The 19,839-nt window shown below is 43.7% G+C and overlaps 1 protein-coding gene across 1 annotated transcript in view; it reads right to left on the minus strand.

The window, feature by feature from the left end:
• Nucleotides 1-17,432, minus strand: part of notch1b (notch receptor 1b) — a 31,567-nt gene extending 14,135 nt beyond the window's left edge. The window contains exons 1-12 of the mRNA XM_057032382.1: nt 17,140-17,432; nt 16,532-16,613; nt 6,540-6,802; nt 6,094-6,432; nt 5,033-5,155; nt 4,685-4,918; nt 4,169-4,324; nt 3,885-4,070; nt 3,187-3,300; nt 1,113-1,226; nt 760-993; nt 572-682 (exon numbers count right to left, since the gene is read on the minus strand). Of these exons, the coding sequence (XP_056888362.1) occupies nt 572-682; nt 760-993; nt 1,113-1,226; nt 3,187-3,300; nt 3,885-4,070; nt 4,169-4,324; nt 4,685-4,918; nt 5,033-5,155; nt 6,094-6,432; nt 6,540-6,802; nt 16,532-16,613; nt 17,140-17,197 (2,014 nt within the window). The 5' untranslated portion in view covers nt 17,198-17,432. The remainder of the gene's footprint in view (nt 1-571; nt 683-759; nt 994-1,112; nt 1,227-3,186; nt 3,301-3,884; nt 4,071-4,168; nt 4,325-4,684; nt 4,919-5,032; nt 5,156-6,093; nt 6,433-6,539; nt 6,803-16,531; nt 16,614-17,139) is intronic.
• Between the last annotated feature and the right edge of the window lie 2,407 nt (nt 17,433-19,839).

Below are 19,839 nucleotides of genomic sequence, written 5' to 3' on the forward strand. Positions count from 1 at the left end.
ACGACAGTTATTTGAGTGGAATTTCATTTATCCATTTCTCGAAAAATTTGGTTTTTAAAGACTCCCCTTTGTTGACCAATTGAGGGATTGACGCCATTCAGCCTGGTGCCACCAATAACGTGAAAGCGGCTCCTTTTGCTTTAAAGCAGAGGCCGCCGTCCAAGCTTTTAAAAGCTCAACTTTCAGGAATCTTTCAGGGAATCTTTTCACCCACTCAAATCCCAGGCGATGTGCACATGCGCGAGTGTGTCTTCTTTGTGCACAGGAGGACAGCTTGCGTGTTCTAACACTGGCAGGTTGGGGGACAGGGTGGAGCTGGAAAGTGACACCGGTCAGGCCTCAGAGGAACATGCTCGCTCGCCATCTGTCACCCCCAAGCTTCCATCTACACTCAAAATCCGACAGTCCCCACCTTAAACACTTGTTTTGTCTATTGGTCACCTGAGACAGAAGTCGCGTCCACAGGAGTTTAAATGGACTTTCAAAGGGGAAATCATCTCCAGAAAAAGACTAGTTAAACACTCATTACATTACATTGACTAGGACTATACATAAAATCCCAGTTGCTTACCTGTGTAGCCAGGTTCACAGGCACACTCGTACCCATTGATTTTGTCAATGCAGGTTCCATAGTCGCAGGGATTGCTTTTGCAGTCATCAATGTTGATTTCGCAGTTGATTCCTGAGAGAGAAAAGATTTCTCTCAGTAAAATGTCCACAACCAAGACGTCATGAAGTCGCATCTGACTTTTTTGTTACCTGTGGTGCCTTTAGGGCAGCTACAAATATAGGCATTCTCTCGGTCCTGACAGGTTCCGCCATTTCTGCAGGGCTGGCTTAGACACTCGTTGATGTTGGTCTCACACAGTCGGCCCGTGTATCCAGGTTTACACTGGCAGCTAAACGATGCCAGCCCATCGATGCAGGTTCCATAGTGGCACGGGTCTGAGTAGCATTCGTTGATATCTGTCTCACAGTGTCTGCCAGAGTAACCTAACGAATGGAGGTTTCTTTTAAAATGGCATGTTTTGTTGCTTTGGCTTCCTTTGTGCTTTTCTAACTGTCGGTTGAACATGTTTAACAACCCTTTGCTTTTGACGTGATATTTGTACCTTCAGTGCACTCGCAGGTATACTTGTTAGGCCCATCTGTGCATTTGGCGCCATTTTTGCAGGGTGTGCTGGCACATTCATCAATGTCTATCTGGCAAAGGTTCCCTGTAAAGCCTGGAAAAAACAACAAGCAGATGTTTCTATGTGCAGAATAGAAAAGTTGTGTCTCTCTGTCTTCTAAGCTGTTACCCAACAATTTGAGATCCGTATTATAATAGCTTTTCATAAATCTTAATTTTTTAAATTAACAATTGTGCAACATCACAAACTATACTGTTTTCCCTCGTGAATATGTCGAGTGCTGCTATTAAGGGGAGGGATTAGACTGGGGAAACTAACTCATGTAGGGCAGCCGGGAGGGAGAGAAAGAAATGAAAAAAGAATGAAAGTTGCAAGGCCTCCTGACCAAGAGATGAGAGACAAAGAGGGGCCTGTCTGCTCAGTGCAACACCAAACTGAGCCCGTTGCCTCTTTTGTCCCCCAAAAACCCTTCCATCACAAAGCACATTCTTCCATCTTGCTTTTACTCCTTTTTCCACACCCCCTCCCCAACTCTCTCCCTACCTCAAAAAGAACCCGCTTGACCTCCAACCTACACTCTTCAAGCTCAATGTCATTCAGAATCAAGCACCAGGTCTTCTCCTTTCTCTTGCTGCCATCCTCATATATTTCATTCCTGTTTCCCCTCAGTCACGTACCAGTACAATGTCGTACTTGAAGGGGCAGTTTTGCCCCCCCATCTCAACATGTGAATGCACAGGTGGTTTGATCTTCAGCCATTGCAGGGGTGAAACCGCTGACTGTGTGCATGCAGTGTGTTCTTTTCAGAATAAAAAAATGTTCATGTGACATGCTGATCCATGGGGGGTCATGCTAGGAATAGACTTCAATCAGCCCTTTGACCTCTGCGGCACTAATAAAAATCATTCAATAATGCCCAATATGAGAGGACGGAACACAAGGACCTCAGGAGTGAAAACAATTTGTCTGTTAAAGCTTCTACACGGTTAGGCTACCCCTGACTGAGATGTAAAAACAGGTTCTCTAAAGGACTTTCTTTCCAAGATGCATGCATATGATCACAAACAAAAAAAATCTAACACAGACGCACGCTCACGCGCGCTCACACACACGCACACACATGGTCTTGAGCAGCCAAAGAGGGATTTATCCTGAGTGCTGGAATCAGAAATTTCAATGGCCCTCAGCAGGGTTTCCATGGCTATTCCATGTACAGAAATAATAAGAGGGGACCCTCGCCTCAGGCGCCGCACACAAGAGGGACAAATTTACATCTCAAGCAGGGTAGATAGACCCCTTCCCCTTCTTTTCCCCTCCTTTCCTTCTTTATCGTAACGGTCCATGTGGGCCCCCCTCTTCAACCGCTCTCCTGAAATAAGTTTCAATACCGCAGTCCTGCCACTTCCTGACATAACCCTCTCTCACTGTCACACACAGGGCTTCCTTTAGTGTTACGATCTTGTGTTCACACTTGAGTAATTCGGGGGCCTCCCCGTTGAGGCATATCTCTTTCTAGCTTCTTCTTTCAAGTTTCCCTCCTTCCATTTTTCTCTGAAAAGGAAGAATTCTGCCTCTTTGGGTCTCCACTCAAAATAGCCAAATAGCAAACAATTGCTTCTAAACCAAGGAGCCCACTTGAAAAATGCAAAAAATTCTTTGTTTTGTTTTTGCACTTTGTCTACTTGACTAATTAAAATTTGTTCCTCCTGTAGATTTTATGCAAACTCGTAGCTCTGCACGCTGCCAATTCTACGTCTTAAAAGCTTCACAGGTGCACAGAGAAAGTTGGTTTGAAAGTTTATTCTTCCTCAAGTCCTTTCCTTATGGATTTTCTTTCCTGGCTGCTTTTCAGCTGCTGTATTTGTTCTGGGCTACCCGGGCCAGTGTAAGCCTGCCTCAGGGCTGGGATTAGAGTCCATTCAGAAGGTGTTTGTGTGTATGTGGGTGTGTGTTTGATTAAAACAGAGAGTAAGCAGGGTACAGGGAGGGAAATCGACCTCTGTGCCCCCTGGCCTCCAACTCTCCCTCCTTCGCAGCAGTGCAGCAGCCTCACCTGTGGGGCATTGGCAGTGAAAGGCATTGATCTTGTCGATGCATGTGCCGCTGTTCAGGCAGGGGCTGTTGGCGCACTCGTTTGTATCGATCTCACAGAATTCCCCTGTGTAACCTGGCCAATTAGCATGGGAGGGTTAGAAAGAGACAGTGAGAAGCACTTTTTACCACCACTTTTAGATATTAATTATAAACAATGGCTACATAAGGACCACTAGGTCTCATCATTGCTCAGTTCCACTCATTAAGAAAAGTTTCATTGAGACATTCAGATTCTTTGGTCTTGTTGCACTAATCTATTATTAATATTAATTACAATTATGTGGTAATAATGAGAAAAGATTTTACTTAGTTCTTCTAAGTTAATAGCAATTAACTACTCCACACCATAAACGAGACACAGGATGCCCTGCATTTGTATATATATATATATATATACATGTATTACATATGTCTTATATTTTCAGACAAATGTTTTGAGCCATGTGGTCCCATTTTGCAGAAGTTCCAATATTCCGAATAGTTTCTTGTAGGACCACAGGAACAAAAAATAGCATCAAATGTAAAGAGACTTTATAGACCACATTCTGTACAGCATGATTTTAGAGGCAATGACAAATCTAATTATATTAAACCCGAGCATAAATGAGAGTCAAAGCTGTGGGTTGCAATTAGATGTCGGTATTAAATTTGTCTCACCTGCCATACAAATGCAGCGAAAGCCTCCTATTTTGTCCAGGCAGGTGGCCTCATTCATGCACGGGTTGGAAATACACTCGTTGATATCCAACTCACAACGCGGCCCCATGTAACCCTGCTGGCACTTACACTCGAACGAACCCTTGGTGTTTACGCACTTCCCAGCGTGCTCACACGGGTTAGGGCCTGTTCAAAACATGCAACACCGAGATGTTACAAATGTTGCTGGGACAAAATTGCTTAACTGACAGAGATGTTTGCTGCTCAGATGCAACGGCATTTACCCAGTGAGCATTCATCAACGTCTTGGTTGCAGGAGGCACCAATGTATCCTGTCGGGCAGGTACAGATGTGATTTCCGCTCACCGGGCTGGTGTCACAGTTGGAGCCTTTTTGACAGGGATTGCTCATGCAGGCGTCATCCACGTGACACAGCAGTCCTGGCAAACAATAAGGAAGATGAAGATTCTTTCTAATGCTGGATGGAACTTTGTACAACTTCTTCTGACAGGAATCTTCACATGTCAGATTGCCTGTACACATGCCTGTTTAGAAATGTTGAAAGCAACTACACTGCAGCAAGTATTGAAAAAGTTTCACTAGGAGGAGGAATGCATCCGATAAAAATAAAAGAAGATTCTATTTATTAGCAGTTCAGCAGGCGGATTTAATGATTTGTAGCTTGAGTCAGCCTTCACCATTAACTAATACTTGGAGATGTGGAGTCACAGAAAAACATTAAGTGGTAAAAGTCTGTATTGTGACTCAGTCTCCTAATAAAGAAGAGAAAATAATAATACCTGTGCGGCCATGGGGGCATTCACAGTAAAAAGAAGCTACTCGGTCATGACAGGTGGATCCCTGGTAGCACGCAGCACTGGCACAATCATCAATGTTCTCACTGCAGTCATTCCCAGTCCAGCCATTCACGCACACACACTGGTAGCTTCCATAAGTGTTGTGACACGTGCCCCCGTTTTGGCAGGCATTGGGCATCAGCTGGCACTCATCAACATCCTCCGTGCAAAGCTGTCCTGTGGGAGAACCAAAAGTCAGCTTGGGTCAAAATTCAAAAGCTAAATCCTCAAACAGCAGGTTCAGGTTTTTGGCTTTTGATTTTTCTTTTTTTAAGAAAGAAAATTACAAACCTGTGAATTCTGGGTTACACTGGCAGTTGTAGGTGTTGACTCCATCGACGCATGTTCCTCCATTTTGGCACTCGTGACCGGGACAGTCATCGATGTTGTTGTCACAGTTTTTGCCTGTAAAACCTGAAATAAATGGCCAGAAAAACAGTAAATGGTGGAACCCTGAAGAAGTACGGGCTTCACATGTTAAGCTGATGGTGTCAGCCAGGCTTAAACACAACATGCCCCCCACGTTTCCAAAGAAAGGGTGAAACCTTATTACAGTTAAATGTGGTCAACTGTCAAGTGAAGGCAAAAAAGACAGCTGTACCCACTTGAGGTTTGTGGTGCACTTGGCAAATAATAACACAAGAGGAACCTACTGAGTGACATATGTTCAAGAAGAGCCAAGACAGGAAAGGTAACATGAGCTTCTCATGCCACAACTCATTTTGGTCATATTTACGAAACATTTAAGAAGTTTAGGTAAACCCTGAACATGCTCACTGGCTGCATCTTTACATAATTGCAGTGTTTTCCATCAATCCCTGCTGATTCAAACGCTCTGAAAAAAGAGAAGTTGTCTCATCCATTAATTTGAACTGGTTGATTGTAACTAGTGACAACCAAAAGCCATGCAATGGTAAGTGGAGTGCAGGGCAGTCCTACAGTACGTTCCTAGTAAGCTTTGTAATACTCTGCAACGTGAAAAGGATGTTGTTCTTTGGCCATTTCCTTTTGATAACTTCTAAGCCCTTCCTGCTCTGCCTTGTTCACACACTGTAGAAACACAGAAGCACACGTGCAGATGTGCACAGGACATACCTACACACAGTCCTGCTCTAGGTGACATCATTATTGAGACAGACAAAGGCCGATACTCATACTGTATAAAAACTCGGTATATATGAAATCAATGACAGACCAGAATCCAAAGGATCAAATACTTTGTTTACCTCATTAAGGCTAAAGATTTTATGGTGTTTCTAACTGGTTCTTGCTGAAACAGCTCTCTAAATTTGGATGTTCAAGCTGTACTTCAACCATATTATAGAAAGGTAAATAATATCTGAAGATTTTACCTGGCACACAGGAGCAGTCATAGCTGGTCTCTCCTTTCTGTATGCACGTGCCTCCGTTATGGCAGGGTGATGGACTGCAGGGCAGGTACCGACTATCGCAGTGCTTGCCCGTGTACTCTGCGGGGCACTTGCATCGGTAGCCACCCACATCATTTATGCACACACCGTCATTCTTGCACAGTGACGGGCTCACATCGCACTCGTTGACATCCTGTTTGCAGGTCTTTCCTGAGAAGAAGGGCGTGCAGGTACAGACATAGTGGGACTCGATGGCAGAGCAGTGGCCACCATTGGCACAAGGATTTGAGGCACAGGGATCAGCTTGCTGGCAAAGTTTTCCTGAGGATGTAAAGAAATTATAAAATAAATGACCAAGCAATTGTTCTGTTGGTCTGTGTGCTACTACCCCATTATGAGGTACTCATGGTAATGATGTTGTATGTTACCTGACCACCCAGGTGGGCAGCGGCACTTGTATGTCTGGAGGGTCTCCAGCTCACAGGTGCCTCCATTAAGACAAGGCGAGCTGATGCAGGCATTGATAATGGGTGTCTGGCAGTTGGGGTCAGTAAAGCCTAGTTTACAGGTGCAGCTGAAGTCCACTGTATTTCCATTGGTTACGGAGCGACACGTGCCCCCATTCTTGCACGGCAAGGTTGTGCATGGGTCAGGAAACTGGCACCTGCTTCCCAGATATCCATCTGTGCACCTAAAAAAAAGGAAAGTACTTAATCTGTAGTGGCTTTGCAGCTACTGGCACATTGGTAAAGACTATAGTAAGTATCCTATATGAAGTAATGAACTTTGGAAAAATTATTTGTGTGGTTGTTAAAAAAAAAACTAATGCATCATTAGGAATAAATAACTAAAGCTCATGTCATAAATGCCAATTTTTAAGATATATTGGACTATTCATAAATGTCAGTCTTTATTCATTTAAAATTAGCATTACAAGGTTTTTCAAATAAACTCTGGCTGAAAAGTTCACGAGGTGAAACAACATTTTGGATGTTGGGTCATCCTTTTCTGGAAATCTAAAAGGTCAATCATCTATCCATTTTTCTTAAACAAATTAGTTCCATCTTGCTGTTTTACAACATGGCAACACAACCAAGGGAAACTATGCTTTAAAACAGGGCATTCATCACTCAAACAATGTGTGTGGGGCTGTAAAACCAAATGGTTTGAGAAACAGAGGATAAGCGCCTGTGATGTTTCTCACAGGTTGTGTCTGAATCGTAAATATCGGCTTAGTGGAGATTGAGACAGAGAGAGACAGAAAGGGGGCCTTTGCACATCATTTGGACACTTTTACAAGTACAATGAGAACAGATGATGGACACCGCATTCACACACTCACACACAGGTTTTACACAGACATATATAAAGGTTATAAAATGTATTTAACATTATTATGAATTTTATAAAAGTGAATTAAACTGTTGACTTGGTATTACACCTCAGGCCTGCTACATTATGGCCTCTTTTCAACAACTTTAGTGGTTCAGTGGTGTTTTTCTGCAACGGTGGGTGGCCATGGAGGATGGGTGAGTACAGAAACACTGTATATATAGTGCAAGAACCAAGAAAAGAAGAGAAGTATTTAAAATTCTTGTTCCTAATCCAGCCTTTCCAAAGGCCGACATACAAAAGAGCAGCCATGGTGGAATCACTCAGTGGCTCTCTGGGCTGAGAAGCACTGGCTCTGACCCTTTTGTCATCTCTCACTCAACAACACTCATCCTGACAACAAGGCGGCATCTATGCCACCGCTTTTCAGCTCCAAGCGGACGTTGCAGCAACTTCAAAGCACCGTCTACATCTCAGCATTCATTATTATTCACTCTTCAGGTGGGATTTTCTCCACCACCACACCAGAAATGCAAAGAAAGCCAGAATTTTTATAAAACAGGTTATCAAACAGGTGAAAATGTGCAAGTTCAGATGAAATGATGTAGATGTTATCACATTTCTCTTGTCTCAAGCTGACACGAGCTGATGTGTTTGCCAGTTCCTTTTTCTGTGACTTAATAGGTCAAATGTAAGAAGGTCTGATGCTACAAATACCAGAAAAAATTTGATTTAAACATTGATAACCAAATACCATTCATAAAAAGAATATGTTTAAAACAGTAATGAAGTAATGTATAAATAATGACATAAATGAATAATGACAGTAATGAAGCAGGCTTCCCACGATATTAAAACCACTTTCAAATACCTGAACAGAGCCAGCGAGTCCGTAAGCCCTGAGGGCCTGACAGGACCATACCGCCTAACATTCCCAGGGGGTCCTGTGTGTATATGCATGTGCATAAATGGGGACCGTGCAGCGGTCTATGTGTGGGGACAGGCATGTGTTTAAACAGGGTCTCCCTCTCAGGGGATTAGGAAGCCTTAGGACCGTGGTAAGCAAAAGAAAACATCACATGCTAGGTTACCCGCTGCATAAACAGTAGCAGTGAGTGGTGGTATATCACCACTACCACCACACAGACAACAGAGACTGAGGCCTGAGTGTCATTTAGCCTGGGACCACTGTGACATTAAGGTTAAACAAGCAGCACTGTCTCAGTTTTATTTGTCATATCATGTGGGCCTGTGATTTCTGAAGGGAAAATACTCTACGCTCAGCAGGGCTTTACATTTGTCAGTCACTGTCAAAAACAATGGGAAATGAGGAAGTTGCGAAACGATGAAAATATTAAAGATCCAGGTTGTTATTAAAAAAAATTGCAGATGGCAGTAAAGGCTGATGTGTGCAAAAAAGTTCCTTCCAAGATTATAAGCTGTGATATAAACCAGATCCACAATTAACAGACATGAGCAGTCCACATTAAAAGACTTTCTTTATCATGTGGTGTTGCACGCCACGAACAGTAAATCCCTTAACTGGTTATGTTCCACACAGCAATGACATGGATTCTAAATTTGTAAAACAGCATGTGCATGTTAACCATCCCAGCTGATTTTTAATGACTGGTTACAGAAACCTCTCTAAATGGAAAACATGACAAAATTCTAACTCCTTATATTTCACTTGGCCAGAAAGGATAAAATGGAATAACAGAAATTGCATTTTCCCTAATAAAATGATTAGAGCATTCAATTTGTTGTAAAATCCTCCCTATAATTTCAGAGAATCTTCAACCAGCACTGTGTGTACATGTGCATTATGCAGGGAGCGTTGAATCAGAGGAGATGAGCAGCAGATCTGGCTGTTAGAAGGCCAATCGGCCCAGTTTAAGTCCCAGCAGTGGCGGGCGCTGAGGTCGTGAGGCGCCACACGAGCTTGCTGGAAAAAGGCCGCAGGGAGCAGGTGCGCATGTTAATGAGGAGACGGCAGCTGCTGCCCCGGCCATTCACCCTCCCCTCCGACATCCCTTATCCCACCACTCTGCCTCCTTCCATCCCACCACTCTGTCTCCTTCCTCTCCATACTATCCTTCAGCCTATACAGGACAATCACATGGACTGCAAGCAAAATAATTAATCTAATCATATGATTAGATTAATTAATATCTAAAAACAAAGGAGTTTGCATGCATTCTTTAAAAAAAGGAGCTTTAACAAAAAACCTGTGGAATCAATGTTACTTTAGCGGAAATCTTGATTTGGATGTTTTTACAGCGTTGGTATCTGGACAAGTTGAGGGGGGAAAACAGGAGTGAGTGCAAAGGAAGAGTGGGCCCATTGTTTTTCTTTCCCATTCAGATTTGACCACAGACTGGGGAATATTCTACCGCAGCACCTCTTCCCTCTTAAATCACACAAAAAACTTTATCTGATTCTTCTTTCATCATATACGGCTCAGAATTCCCCATTTTTAACCATATTTTTGGCCTCACCTCCCGCGTGCAAAGCCACATGGTTACTGGCACCTTCTAATCCCATGAACCCCCTCACCCCTTTCTCTTTTACAAACGCTTAAGAATGAGAAGAGTTTGGATTTATAAGACTCGATTCTCTGTTGCTCCTTTCTCCAACATGTTTCTTTAAAGTTACTCCAAACGTATGAAACCATGCATAAAGCCCAGCTTAAAATCTGCAGCAACAAAGACGTCTGACAGGATGGAAACTGGAAACCCTATGGTTGAGTTTCCGATGGGGAGAATGTTGGGGGGTGGGGGATTGCCAGTTCAAAAGGCATTCTGATGTTTACTAGAAAGACTCACTCGCTGGCAGCCTCACTTCATGGTTCATGAAAAAGGAAGGTGGGGGCACCTTTCTTCACAAAACAGTCCAGTGTCTCATACCAGGACCTTAAAGACAAACAGACAGACCCCCCGTGCACTCACCTAGGTGTGTGTGGACACACTATTCAAACACAGTCTGGCAGAGGTGCTGGCAGTAAGTCAACTGTAGCACACGCCAGTCAAAGAATGGTAACAGTTTGCTCTTTACCCTTGCAGGAGCCTGTCAAATACGAGCTCAGCACAAAACAGCCTTTAAGGGCATCGAGCTTAACTGCCTGAATGAGAACACAAACGTATTCGAAAGGGTCCGTTAGACAAAAGAGATTCAACGAGTCTTTTATGGAGTCTTGACTGTGTTCAAAACAAACAGGGCAAAGCAGCTGCTCCAACAAGTGAAATCTGCCATCTTGGCCAGCGGGATAATCTCGACAGCAGCAGGTAAACCGGGCTGCTGCAAAGGTAAATAAAGAAGACATGAAAAGAAGAGCACAAATCAGAAGCAGAGCAAATATCAGGTGTTCCAGAGGTATTGGATAGAAGAGAGTGGAGGAAAGCAGTGGATTTATCCTCTGTGGACCACACTGTTGGTATCTTTGCTGACATCCTTGCCCCCGTGGTCCCTGTGCTCCACAGCTCATACTTCAGGATCCCTGCTTCTTCTGTTGCTGCTATAGTAGTCCATGGCAACAGGCTCACAACACTGATGGGATGCATGGCAGGGTCGGGGCGGCGGCTCGGGCTTGCAGCAGATGTTGTGGTGACATCTGACCCATGGCCAGGCGTCACTTTAAAGGGGTTTTCCTGAGCGTCGGGCCAATCTGCCATCTGCTATCACTCTGAGGTCACCCACAAATGGGGACAGATGAGGCTTTGAACGTAATAAGCAGGCTACACATGTGCACTGTAAACATATATAAACCTAGAAAGAGTATGTGGCAGCTGTATGTGACTAAATGAGCATCAGTTTTAAGAAGCTTAGTGAATTAGGCTGTGCTTTTATTCAATTATTAGGCCACGTAAAGCTCCGTGAGAGACAGAATTGGTGTCTGGTTCCACCTCTGCATCTGACAGGATCACTAAGACCATATTAAGGTGATTCTTTGTGTTGTTTTGTATGATTGCTCCCACCAAATCAGGGATAACATGGAGATTGTTATATATGATGCCATATGCCAACGGCAACAGTCACAAGCAAAGTAAAGCCTAAAACGATAGTAGTTCAACTAATCCATTTACTGCTTTCTCACTGTAAGGTTTCTGTTTTTTATTGCAAGTTTTTGAAAATATTGATCAGTGAGTAGAGCTCTAGGTACTTCAGCAGTCCCTCATGGATTTTTCCCAGAAAGCCGTTTTGGTAAAGGCTCTTCTCTTGCCTCCTCCTCTCAGACTTGGTCTCAGCAATGTTGCCAAGCACCAGCTCTCACGACCAAAAACATGTAAATAACTTGCAGTAAACTAGGGTTTTACTTTAAGGCTCTCTTGCTCCCTTTAAACTTTCAGCCAGGGGTCAAACGGTGTTAGTGGAACTTGTTTCTGCCTCCATCAACCCCTTCTCCTCATCCCTACTGTCCCCCCACCACCCGCTCTCATTTCCTGTCTCATCCTTGGTCCTCTGCCTGCATTAATTCCCTGTTAGTTTTTTCTGGACTGTTTTAAAAGTGCTGCCCAAGGGGTCTTCACCTTTCTCCCACCCTCTGGTTTTCCCCCTGGCGTATTCCCAGTAACATACAGTGGTTCACCGCAGAGGTGCGGCCACCAGTCGAGAGACACCATTGGGACACTTGCACAGAACAAATTGAGCCCATTGAAATAAAAATAACTCATCTAAAACTGAACCTGCCACAAAAAGGGTTGTTTGTTGTGGAACTGCAACCAGTGTTACCACGAAAGCGCCACTGGTAAAACAAATTACAGGGGAAGTTCTGCCCCTCCTTCCCTCTCCTTACATGCATCCTTTTTTCCTTCCTCTCTAATCGCGCAGGAGAACTGACCTGGCCAGCCCACATCATCTGGGAGACTTCATTAGAGAACCTGTTTATTTGGGAGCATTATTATTATGGACACAGCCCATGGGAAAGAGGAATAAACCACTCCCTCAGGGATAAACCACTCTGCGCATGTGTGTGTGTGTGTGTGTGTGTGTGTGTGTGTGTACATGGTCTGAGAGTCATAACAGCTCTAATGACTTCTGCTCCTGCCAGGTTTACAAGGCTGGGAACCACTTAAAGGTTTCAAAGACTGTCTGAAGGTGTAGCTGACGGCGTAACTGGACACGACGTTATCGTACACGATGACTTAAAGTTACTTAGCCAAGATGTCGAATCGGTGCATCATACAAGGGCAGGGCTGTTCTAAAGAAATCAATTCTAGCATTCAACCGCAAAGTTATTTTGTGCGTCAACCTGCCTGGGAGTCAGTTTGAGGTTGTAAAGATGTTAGAGATAACAACACTATCATTGATAACACAATATTAGACAGCTGGGAGCATCAAAGGAAAAGTTTTCTTTTGATACTTGCAGGCAACCCTGGCTCAAATACTGTATCTCTTATAAGCCTTTAGTAAACCTAAATGCTTTATATATACTGTGGCTGTTATCAGTCGTAGCATCAGGTTTGCAGCGTAACTGAAATTGTCGCTACGCTTGCCGAGACAGTTTTCCTCCAAATGCTCTGTCTGAGAGCCCAGCAGACAGCGAGCGCGGCTGAGAGCTGAGAGCCCACCTGGCAGATAAAGTGGAACTGTTCCTGTTTGGAGCTGAATGCAATCATGGAGCATTATGCAGGACGCCGCTCTGTGAATGACTCATGACCTTCTTAGTTGTTGAGTTATTATAACACACAGACAGACAGGTGGTCTGGAGAAAAAGAAAGAAGGAAGTGCGTGGTTTGGAATTTGTCCTTTGTCTCGCACACAAATGCACTCACGCACGTGCCGTCATTCATTCTCGGCATGCAATCAATGTTTGAGTTTTCCTTAGCTGTGAGGTTGTCTGCCACAGAGTACTGTATTTTATTCTGGGGCTCTAACCTGCCAGACTTTTGCTGAAGGGAACTCAACACTGCAGTTAGCGGCTTCATAAAAGACTCGCGCTCTGCGTTACTCATTGTGCAACGATGATATGATCAGATACAGCACCTTTTCTTCCCCCAGGACCCTCTGAGGCTGTTTCCTGACTCTGAATGGAAGGTTGTAGGGGGAGTGCTGTGGAGTCGGGGAGGGGGTGGGGGTGGTGAGACGGACTCGTCTGACCAGAGCAAACAAAGGTGCCATTAAGGAATCTGCCCAACCTGAGAGACAAGGGCTCACTTTCATTGAAGTGGATGTATACTGTAGCAGTTGCCGCACATGCCAAGAGGGAATAAAGGACTTTTTTGTTGAGCTGGAAAAATCTAAAATGCTTCAATATCATCCAAAAACTTGAATAAAGCCATGCACTATACAATGGTTCATGTAAACACAGATAAAAAATCTCTGAACATTTTCTCTATCAGCAGTATGTGCACATCTTTCATGGCTGGCCTTATCGGTCCAAACTATGGGCCCAAATTCTAAATCCTCCTCATCATGTGACTCCCAGCAGTCAACAGGCTGCCAGAGAGAAGTTGTATATTTTCATCACACTCACTAACTGATGATAATGGTATGCAATATCTCTGTAGAATCCTTCCTCACCCTTGGAGCCAGTCTCTACAACACCCCCCCCCCCCTCCCCCCAACTCCCCAAATCATCTATCTGGACAGGGTGAAGAAATGCTTTGATTCTGGTTATTGTGCCACTGGAATTTGAGAGTTATTTTGCCCGGTCTGGATCGCTCCCTCCCGCTGCCAACCCTCTGCAGTAGACAGAGAGGCCTCCTCAAAGCTCTTTGGAGATAAACTTGGGTCAGGATCTCAGAGGGCCAGGAAGGCCAGATATGATGAGGAGATGGTATTTATGGTATGGCATGTCAAGTAGGAATCTCTATAAAAAACTGAAACATCCCAGGCCACATACTTGGCTTCTAACAAAACCTGTGAGTTCATAATTGACAGCATTTTTTAAGCTGTTTTTTATGAGCTTAAAAATCAATAATGTATTTGATACTGAGGGACCTTTAACACGTTCCTTTGAAGAATTACTACAACAAGAATGGCTTACTGCTATACTTAAAGCAGGATCCACTTGGTTACAATTATTTCTTCAAATTTCAGTGATCGATGGCATCAGCGAAAAAGGCCAACAGACATTTAGCCAAGAACCTAAAAGGTCTGGCTAGCAGAGGCTGAGATGGTACTTCAAGTTTGTAGCGCTTTGATGAACGAAATCCTTCTACAGTATGTGCAAATCACATCATTCCAATTAGTCTCTCCCACTTTTCTAGTACTCAACCATCAAGTGGGTTGGATTTTTTTTTCCACATCAGTCTGCTTGTCTCCACTCCCTTCCCTCACAGTAAAAGCTACAACATTAGCACACGTATTAACTGAGTTTAAAAAGCAGTCACTGCCCATTAAAGCGATCATTTCCACAGTTTACATATTTCCATGTCATCTCTTTCGGAGAGTTTTACCAACTTTTCCTGTCATTATTTTGTCTCTAGTAACAGGAAAACAACAAAAATCGCCTTGTTTTGTTTAGCTTAGCTCAAATGTTGATACTTGTGAAATAGAGCCAAGCGTAAATCAGAAACTTATTTGAATCTCTCAACATCCAATCATTTTATATTCAGATTAACATGTTTCTTTGAAAACAAATGTGTTCCAGAAGTTGACCAACGTCTGCAGCATAGATTGTTTACGGAATCCATATTTGGTTTATTTTGAATGGCAATGTTCTAATCATGGTCCACCAGCAAAAAGTCTTTTTTACAATCACAGGGAAAAGAAAAACGCTTTCCAGAAATTTACGTATGAAACCACACTGCAATTTGCGGTCAAGTACCAGGATTTGATTAGATAGTGAGATAATGCGCTAATCTGAGCATAAAAATGCTAATGTGGTGAATACACAAGCCACAACATGTGCACAAGCCTTTAGAGTTGTACATTTTAAAAGTTTATTATGTTAGATGACATGCTGGTTCTTCCCATTTACCAGCATTTAAGCTAAGTTAAAATGATGATTCATATCGTATCTTTAGAGAAGAAAAAACTTGCTTTACGCATATTTTTCTTACAAGTTACAAGTTATCAGAGACCTCTGAAAATATTAAAAGTAAAAACTACATAGACCCCCAAACAGGGGTGTGACTTTACCATTGACTTGTATTCATTTTCACAGCCCAACCCAAACCCTTAACCTTGACCATAACTACAGCTAATTTATGCATTAACCCCAAACTTAACCCATCCTTCGGTCCTTACCCTTACAATTAAGGCTTTACCATCAAATGTACCCACAACGTTGTGGTCAGATCCCAGAGCAAGTCGATCCCCAACCTATTGAACCCCACACATGTAGACACACACACACACACACACAAATGCGGAGCTACTAACTGAGCCTGGAGTGCCCGCTCAAACTTTTTTCAAACTGTGAGAATGTCCATCTCCATGTTTAATTGGAGAAGTCTGGGGAGGAGGACAGTGTCACAACACAATGATGCTTTGTGGCCCAGTGAGTAGGTGGAGAAGGTGGGGCGAAGGGTTTGGGCGTCTGATTGAGCAACAGAACCAGACCAAATTAAGACGTGCTGGTGGTGGTGGTGGTGTGTGTGTGGGGCGAGGGGGGGCATCATGCAACACTAAAAGCTGCGGCCACATCATTTGCTCACCACTGCCAGCAAATCAAACGCTGAGGCTTATTGGCTTATGTGAGGACCAAAAACACACAAACGCACGGACTTGTCTCCATTTTTAGCAGGTTAGAAACATGTAGCCTACGCCATCTGTCCGGGAGAATGAGGCAGAGAACTGAAGGCCATTGAGGAGGGGACAAAATCCCAGGAGAGGGGAGGGGGGGCTGTAAGAGGACAGGGTCTGGGGATCTCTCTGGGAAGCCTCACCCAGATTAGTCACACTGAATTAATCGCAGCGGAGAACAATGGTCGCGGAGCATCTAGCAACCCCAGCTGTCGCTCCCTGAAAGAAAAGATTTAGGGCCGCCAGAGTTTGGCTGCCGAGTGTGGTGGCACTCACACGCCGTCTCACAGTGAGCCGTCCTCAGTGTCCACTCAGCCAGTGCATCGAAATCTGGGAAGTTTCTAAAACTTTGCAGTCTTACTCCAAAAAAACGTGTCTATAGCCAGAGGTGAACGCTTACCTGCACTGTCCGTTTCCATCCAGAGTTGCTTCACACTTCCCCTGGTTCAAACAAGGCGCCGTAGGCATGGAGCATCTTAGACCTGCAGATTGTAAAGTTTTAATATTTTTACGTTTTGATAATCCTAAAACCCCAACAAATCTCTTTCAACACTTTCCCCAGAAGGGTTAGAAAATACCCAAAGGAAATGTTCTGTAAATCTGAGCCTGAGGGGCTATCCTTGCCCATTTCTTTATCTTGGGCATGCTCTTGACACTAGTTTGGCAGATCCACAAAGAATGTGACACTTTTGGAGTAACGCGGCTTTGCCATGACATAAAAACACGCTTTTGCGCCCAGACTGTGGAGGCATGCGTTTACATGCAGGTGAGGAAAGGGGATGAATGTGTGTCGGCAAAAGTGTGCAAAAGCGCCGCAAAATAACAGAGTCGATCTCTCAATCCAACAAAAGTTAAAGTAAAACTAAACTCTGCCTTCAGAAAATTGGAGGAAACTGCCGCGCTTCAGTTTTAGAGAGTCTTGCTAAGTAGGTGAACGCAACAGGTTCAATTCAAACTTTACCTCCTTGGATGAGGTTAAAAAATAAAGCCCTTAATCACGACACTCACCTTTTGCACGCGCTATCAGCCACAACAAGAAAGTTAGTTTAACAAAAAATATATACATTCCTCCTGGTGATACAAATCCACGTGGGTTTTTTCATAGATCCGATAAAGTGTCGCCCGGTGCGTCCGATGAAAACAAAAGAGAAAGTTGTCTCGGTTCGTCTTCGTCCAGTAGGTCCGGTCAGAGAAATTGTGTGATCTCCGAGCATGAGGTGTTGTCACTTCAGACCCCGGGCTGGGAATGACAAACACACACACGCACACACACACACACACAAGCACACAAACTCTCTCTCTCTCGCTCTTTCTCTCACGCGCGTACGCACGCACGCTTCTCCATCCGCTGCTGCCCTCCGAGGGGCGGTTTTTACGCGCACGCACGCACAACTAAATAAAATTGGTTGAATGTGAGGTTTTCTGCAGCAATTAGACGGTCCCACCGCTGCATTTGCTACTGTCCAGCTTTTGTTCCAAACACCTAAAAGGTTGTTCACATCTGTCCCTAACTTTAATTTAACATTATAGTCAGGCGTTCTGGGGATTTGTGTGTAGGGGCGGCCTTTTAGCTCACTTTGGGGCCATTTTAGGTAACGTTTACAACTTTTACCGATCAATTAATAAGCTACTGGTATTATAGCTGTTGTTGTTTCTATATTTTGTTGCCTCTGCAAATAAATGGGCCAATAAAAGGCAACATCAATCCAACTAGATCGATCATAACCTTAATAATGCTCTAATACATCAACACAGCATTTAAATTATAAGACTTTACCATTAATATGTATTCAATATTTCCATATTATGAATTCCAACAGGGTCCTTATGATTATCATGGGTTAACAATGTTTTCGAAACTCCCAGAGACGATTTAAGTGAAAGGGTCCAATTTTCTGAAAACAGTGGATTTGAGAAACCAATCCAACGCCGCTTGATATTATCGTCTTAAATTTTAGCCTGCGTGGACCAAACACGATCCTATCAGGGCAGCACCAACTGACAAAGCCTGGGAACCGACCTGTTTAGCGCTTTGGATTCTCGACAGTGATAAATAACTGCTGACTCGGGGGTAAGCTTCCCCTGCTGAGTCAGCAGAAGGAGGAGCGAAAAATCCCATCAGGTGGTTTGTGAACAGACTCTGAGCAGCTTCACACAGGTAACCACTGTCGTGCACAGGTAGACCACACCAAACAAGAACACCTGTGTTTGGAGATCAGTTAGGAGATAAGATTGACTTCTCATTCATTTCACATGCCCTCCATGACCATTCACAATAAATCAGACAATTATGTGGAGAGGATAATCGTGTGATTTGCCTAAAAGCCCTAAAACAGGTGACACGATGTAAATTGAGATTTATGACTGAAGGGTCAGCTGCTGATTTATTAACATTTATCAAGGACTACAGAGGGAACAAATACTTTAATACGTTAATGAATAACTCAAGCTTAGATGAACCAAGGCTGTAATTCTGTCATTAACACTTTCAGCTGAGTGGCCCAGTCAGTTTTGTATTCTTACTGATGGCCAACAATGGCGGAGCATTAAACTACACTACTATACAACTACACTGTGTTGAGACCCTAGAATATGTGCTTGATAAGATTTAGGAGCTTGTTGTATAGTTTTGTAGGTTTTTAGCCTTCACACAAGCCAGTAGCTGTTGAAACAAAGCAGAATCACGTGTAAATATAGACTTAATTCATAAAGCCCAGTCAAAAGTGGATGGTGTTTCATTTTTAACCACATTATGTCTGAAAAAGCACATTATTTCACAGCAGCGGCCATCATTGTGTGTCCGTCCTTGAAACATGCCATCAAAAGCACTATTTCATTAACATACCATATTGTACTATTGCCGACTGTTGGGAAAGGAAGGGGCTGTTTATTGTATCGCATTGTGAGTCTGCAAGTAAACAGGATTTGTCTTGATTTCCTTCTCATTGTGTTGACCTGGAGGTCGGGGTCTGAGCCCTTGACTGGTGATGGAGAGAGGCGCTCCACTTTATCAGCCTGGCAACACAGGGGCCGCTGCTCAGGGTCCTGCATTCATGTGGTGTAATTATCACGAAGACTTGATAGTGTAACGTTGCAGTTTAAACACTCACAGGAATATTCTGATCATATTAAAGAAAAGAGCACGCTCTCACGCCCAAGTCGTTAAGTGACAGGTGCTCCTGCAGTCTCACGTTACGCAATCCTTTATGATATTTCATGACAGCGGGTTTTCACAGCAATTACACCCACATTTGACCGGCTTTGGACCGTGTGGGTGAACACGTTACATCCAATCACGTGCAGGTTTGTAATTTGATTGCGAAGCAGCTGTCTGTGTACTTAAACTGAAAAAAAAAATGAAAAAGTGGAGACGCTTGTATATGGTGATATGATCAATATCTCAGTGGTGCATGGCTGCGTGACCAGCTAACTGCCAGTTGTGACTGGATTCAAAACAAAACAAACCAAAAAAACGGTTCAACTGCAGCATCAACAGTCTGTTTTTCTGCCAGGGACATGCAACATTAATATTAGTTTTGCATAAAGGCCTCCTGTCACGGCCAGAGCGTGGCGAGACGCCTGCAGCGGCAGACGAGCCACCACATGTTTCATGTTGTGGAACTCACTGCACTGGCAGGATGTTGTGGACGTTCACTTATTTATCCTCTTTGATCGTAGTTTTCTGTTACATGTGTTACTTTTTTAGAG

Source organism: Takifugu flavidus, chromosome 5 (genome assembly GCF_003711565.1).
Source record: "Takifugu flavidus isolate HTHZ2018 chromosome 5, ASM371156v2, whole genome shotgun sequence".
NCBI lineage: Eukaryota > Metazoa > Chordata > Actinopteri > Tetraodontiformes > Tetraodontidae > Takifugu > Takifugu flavidus.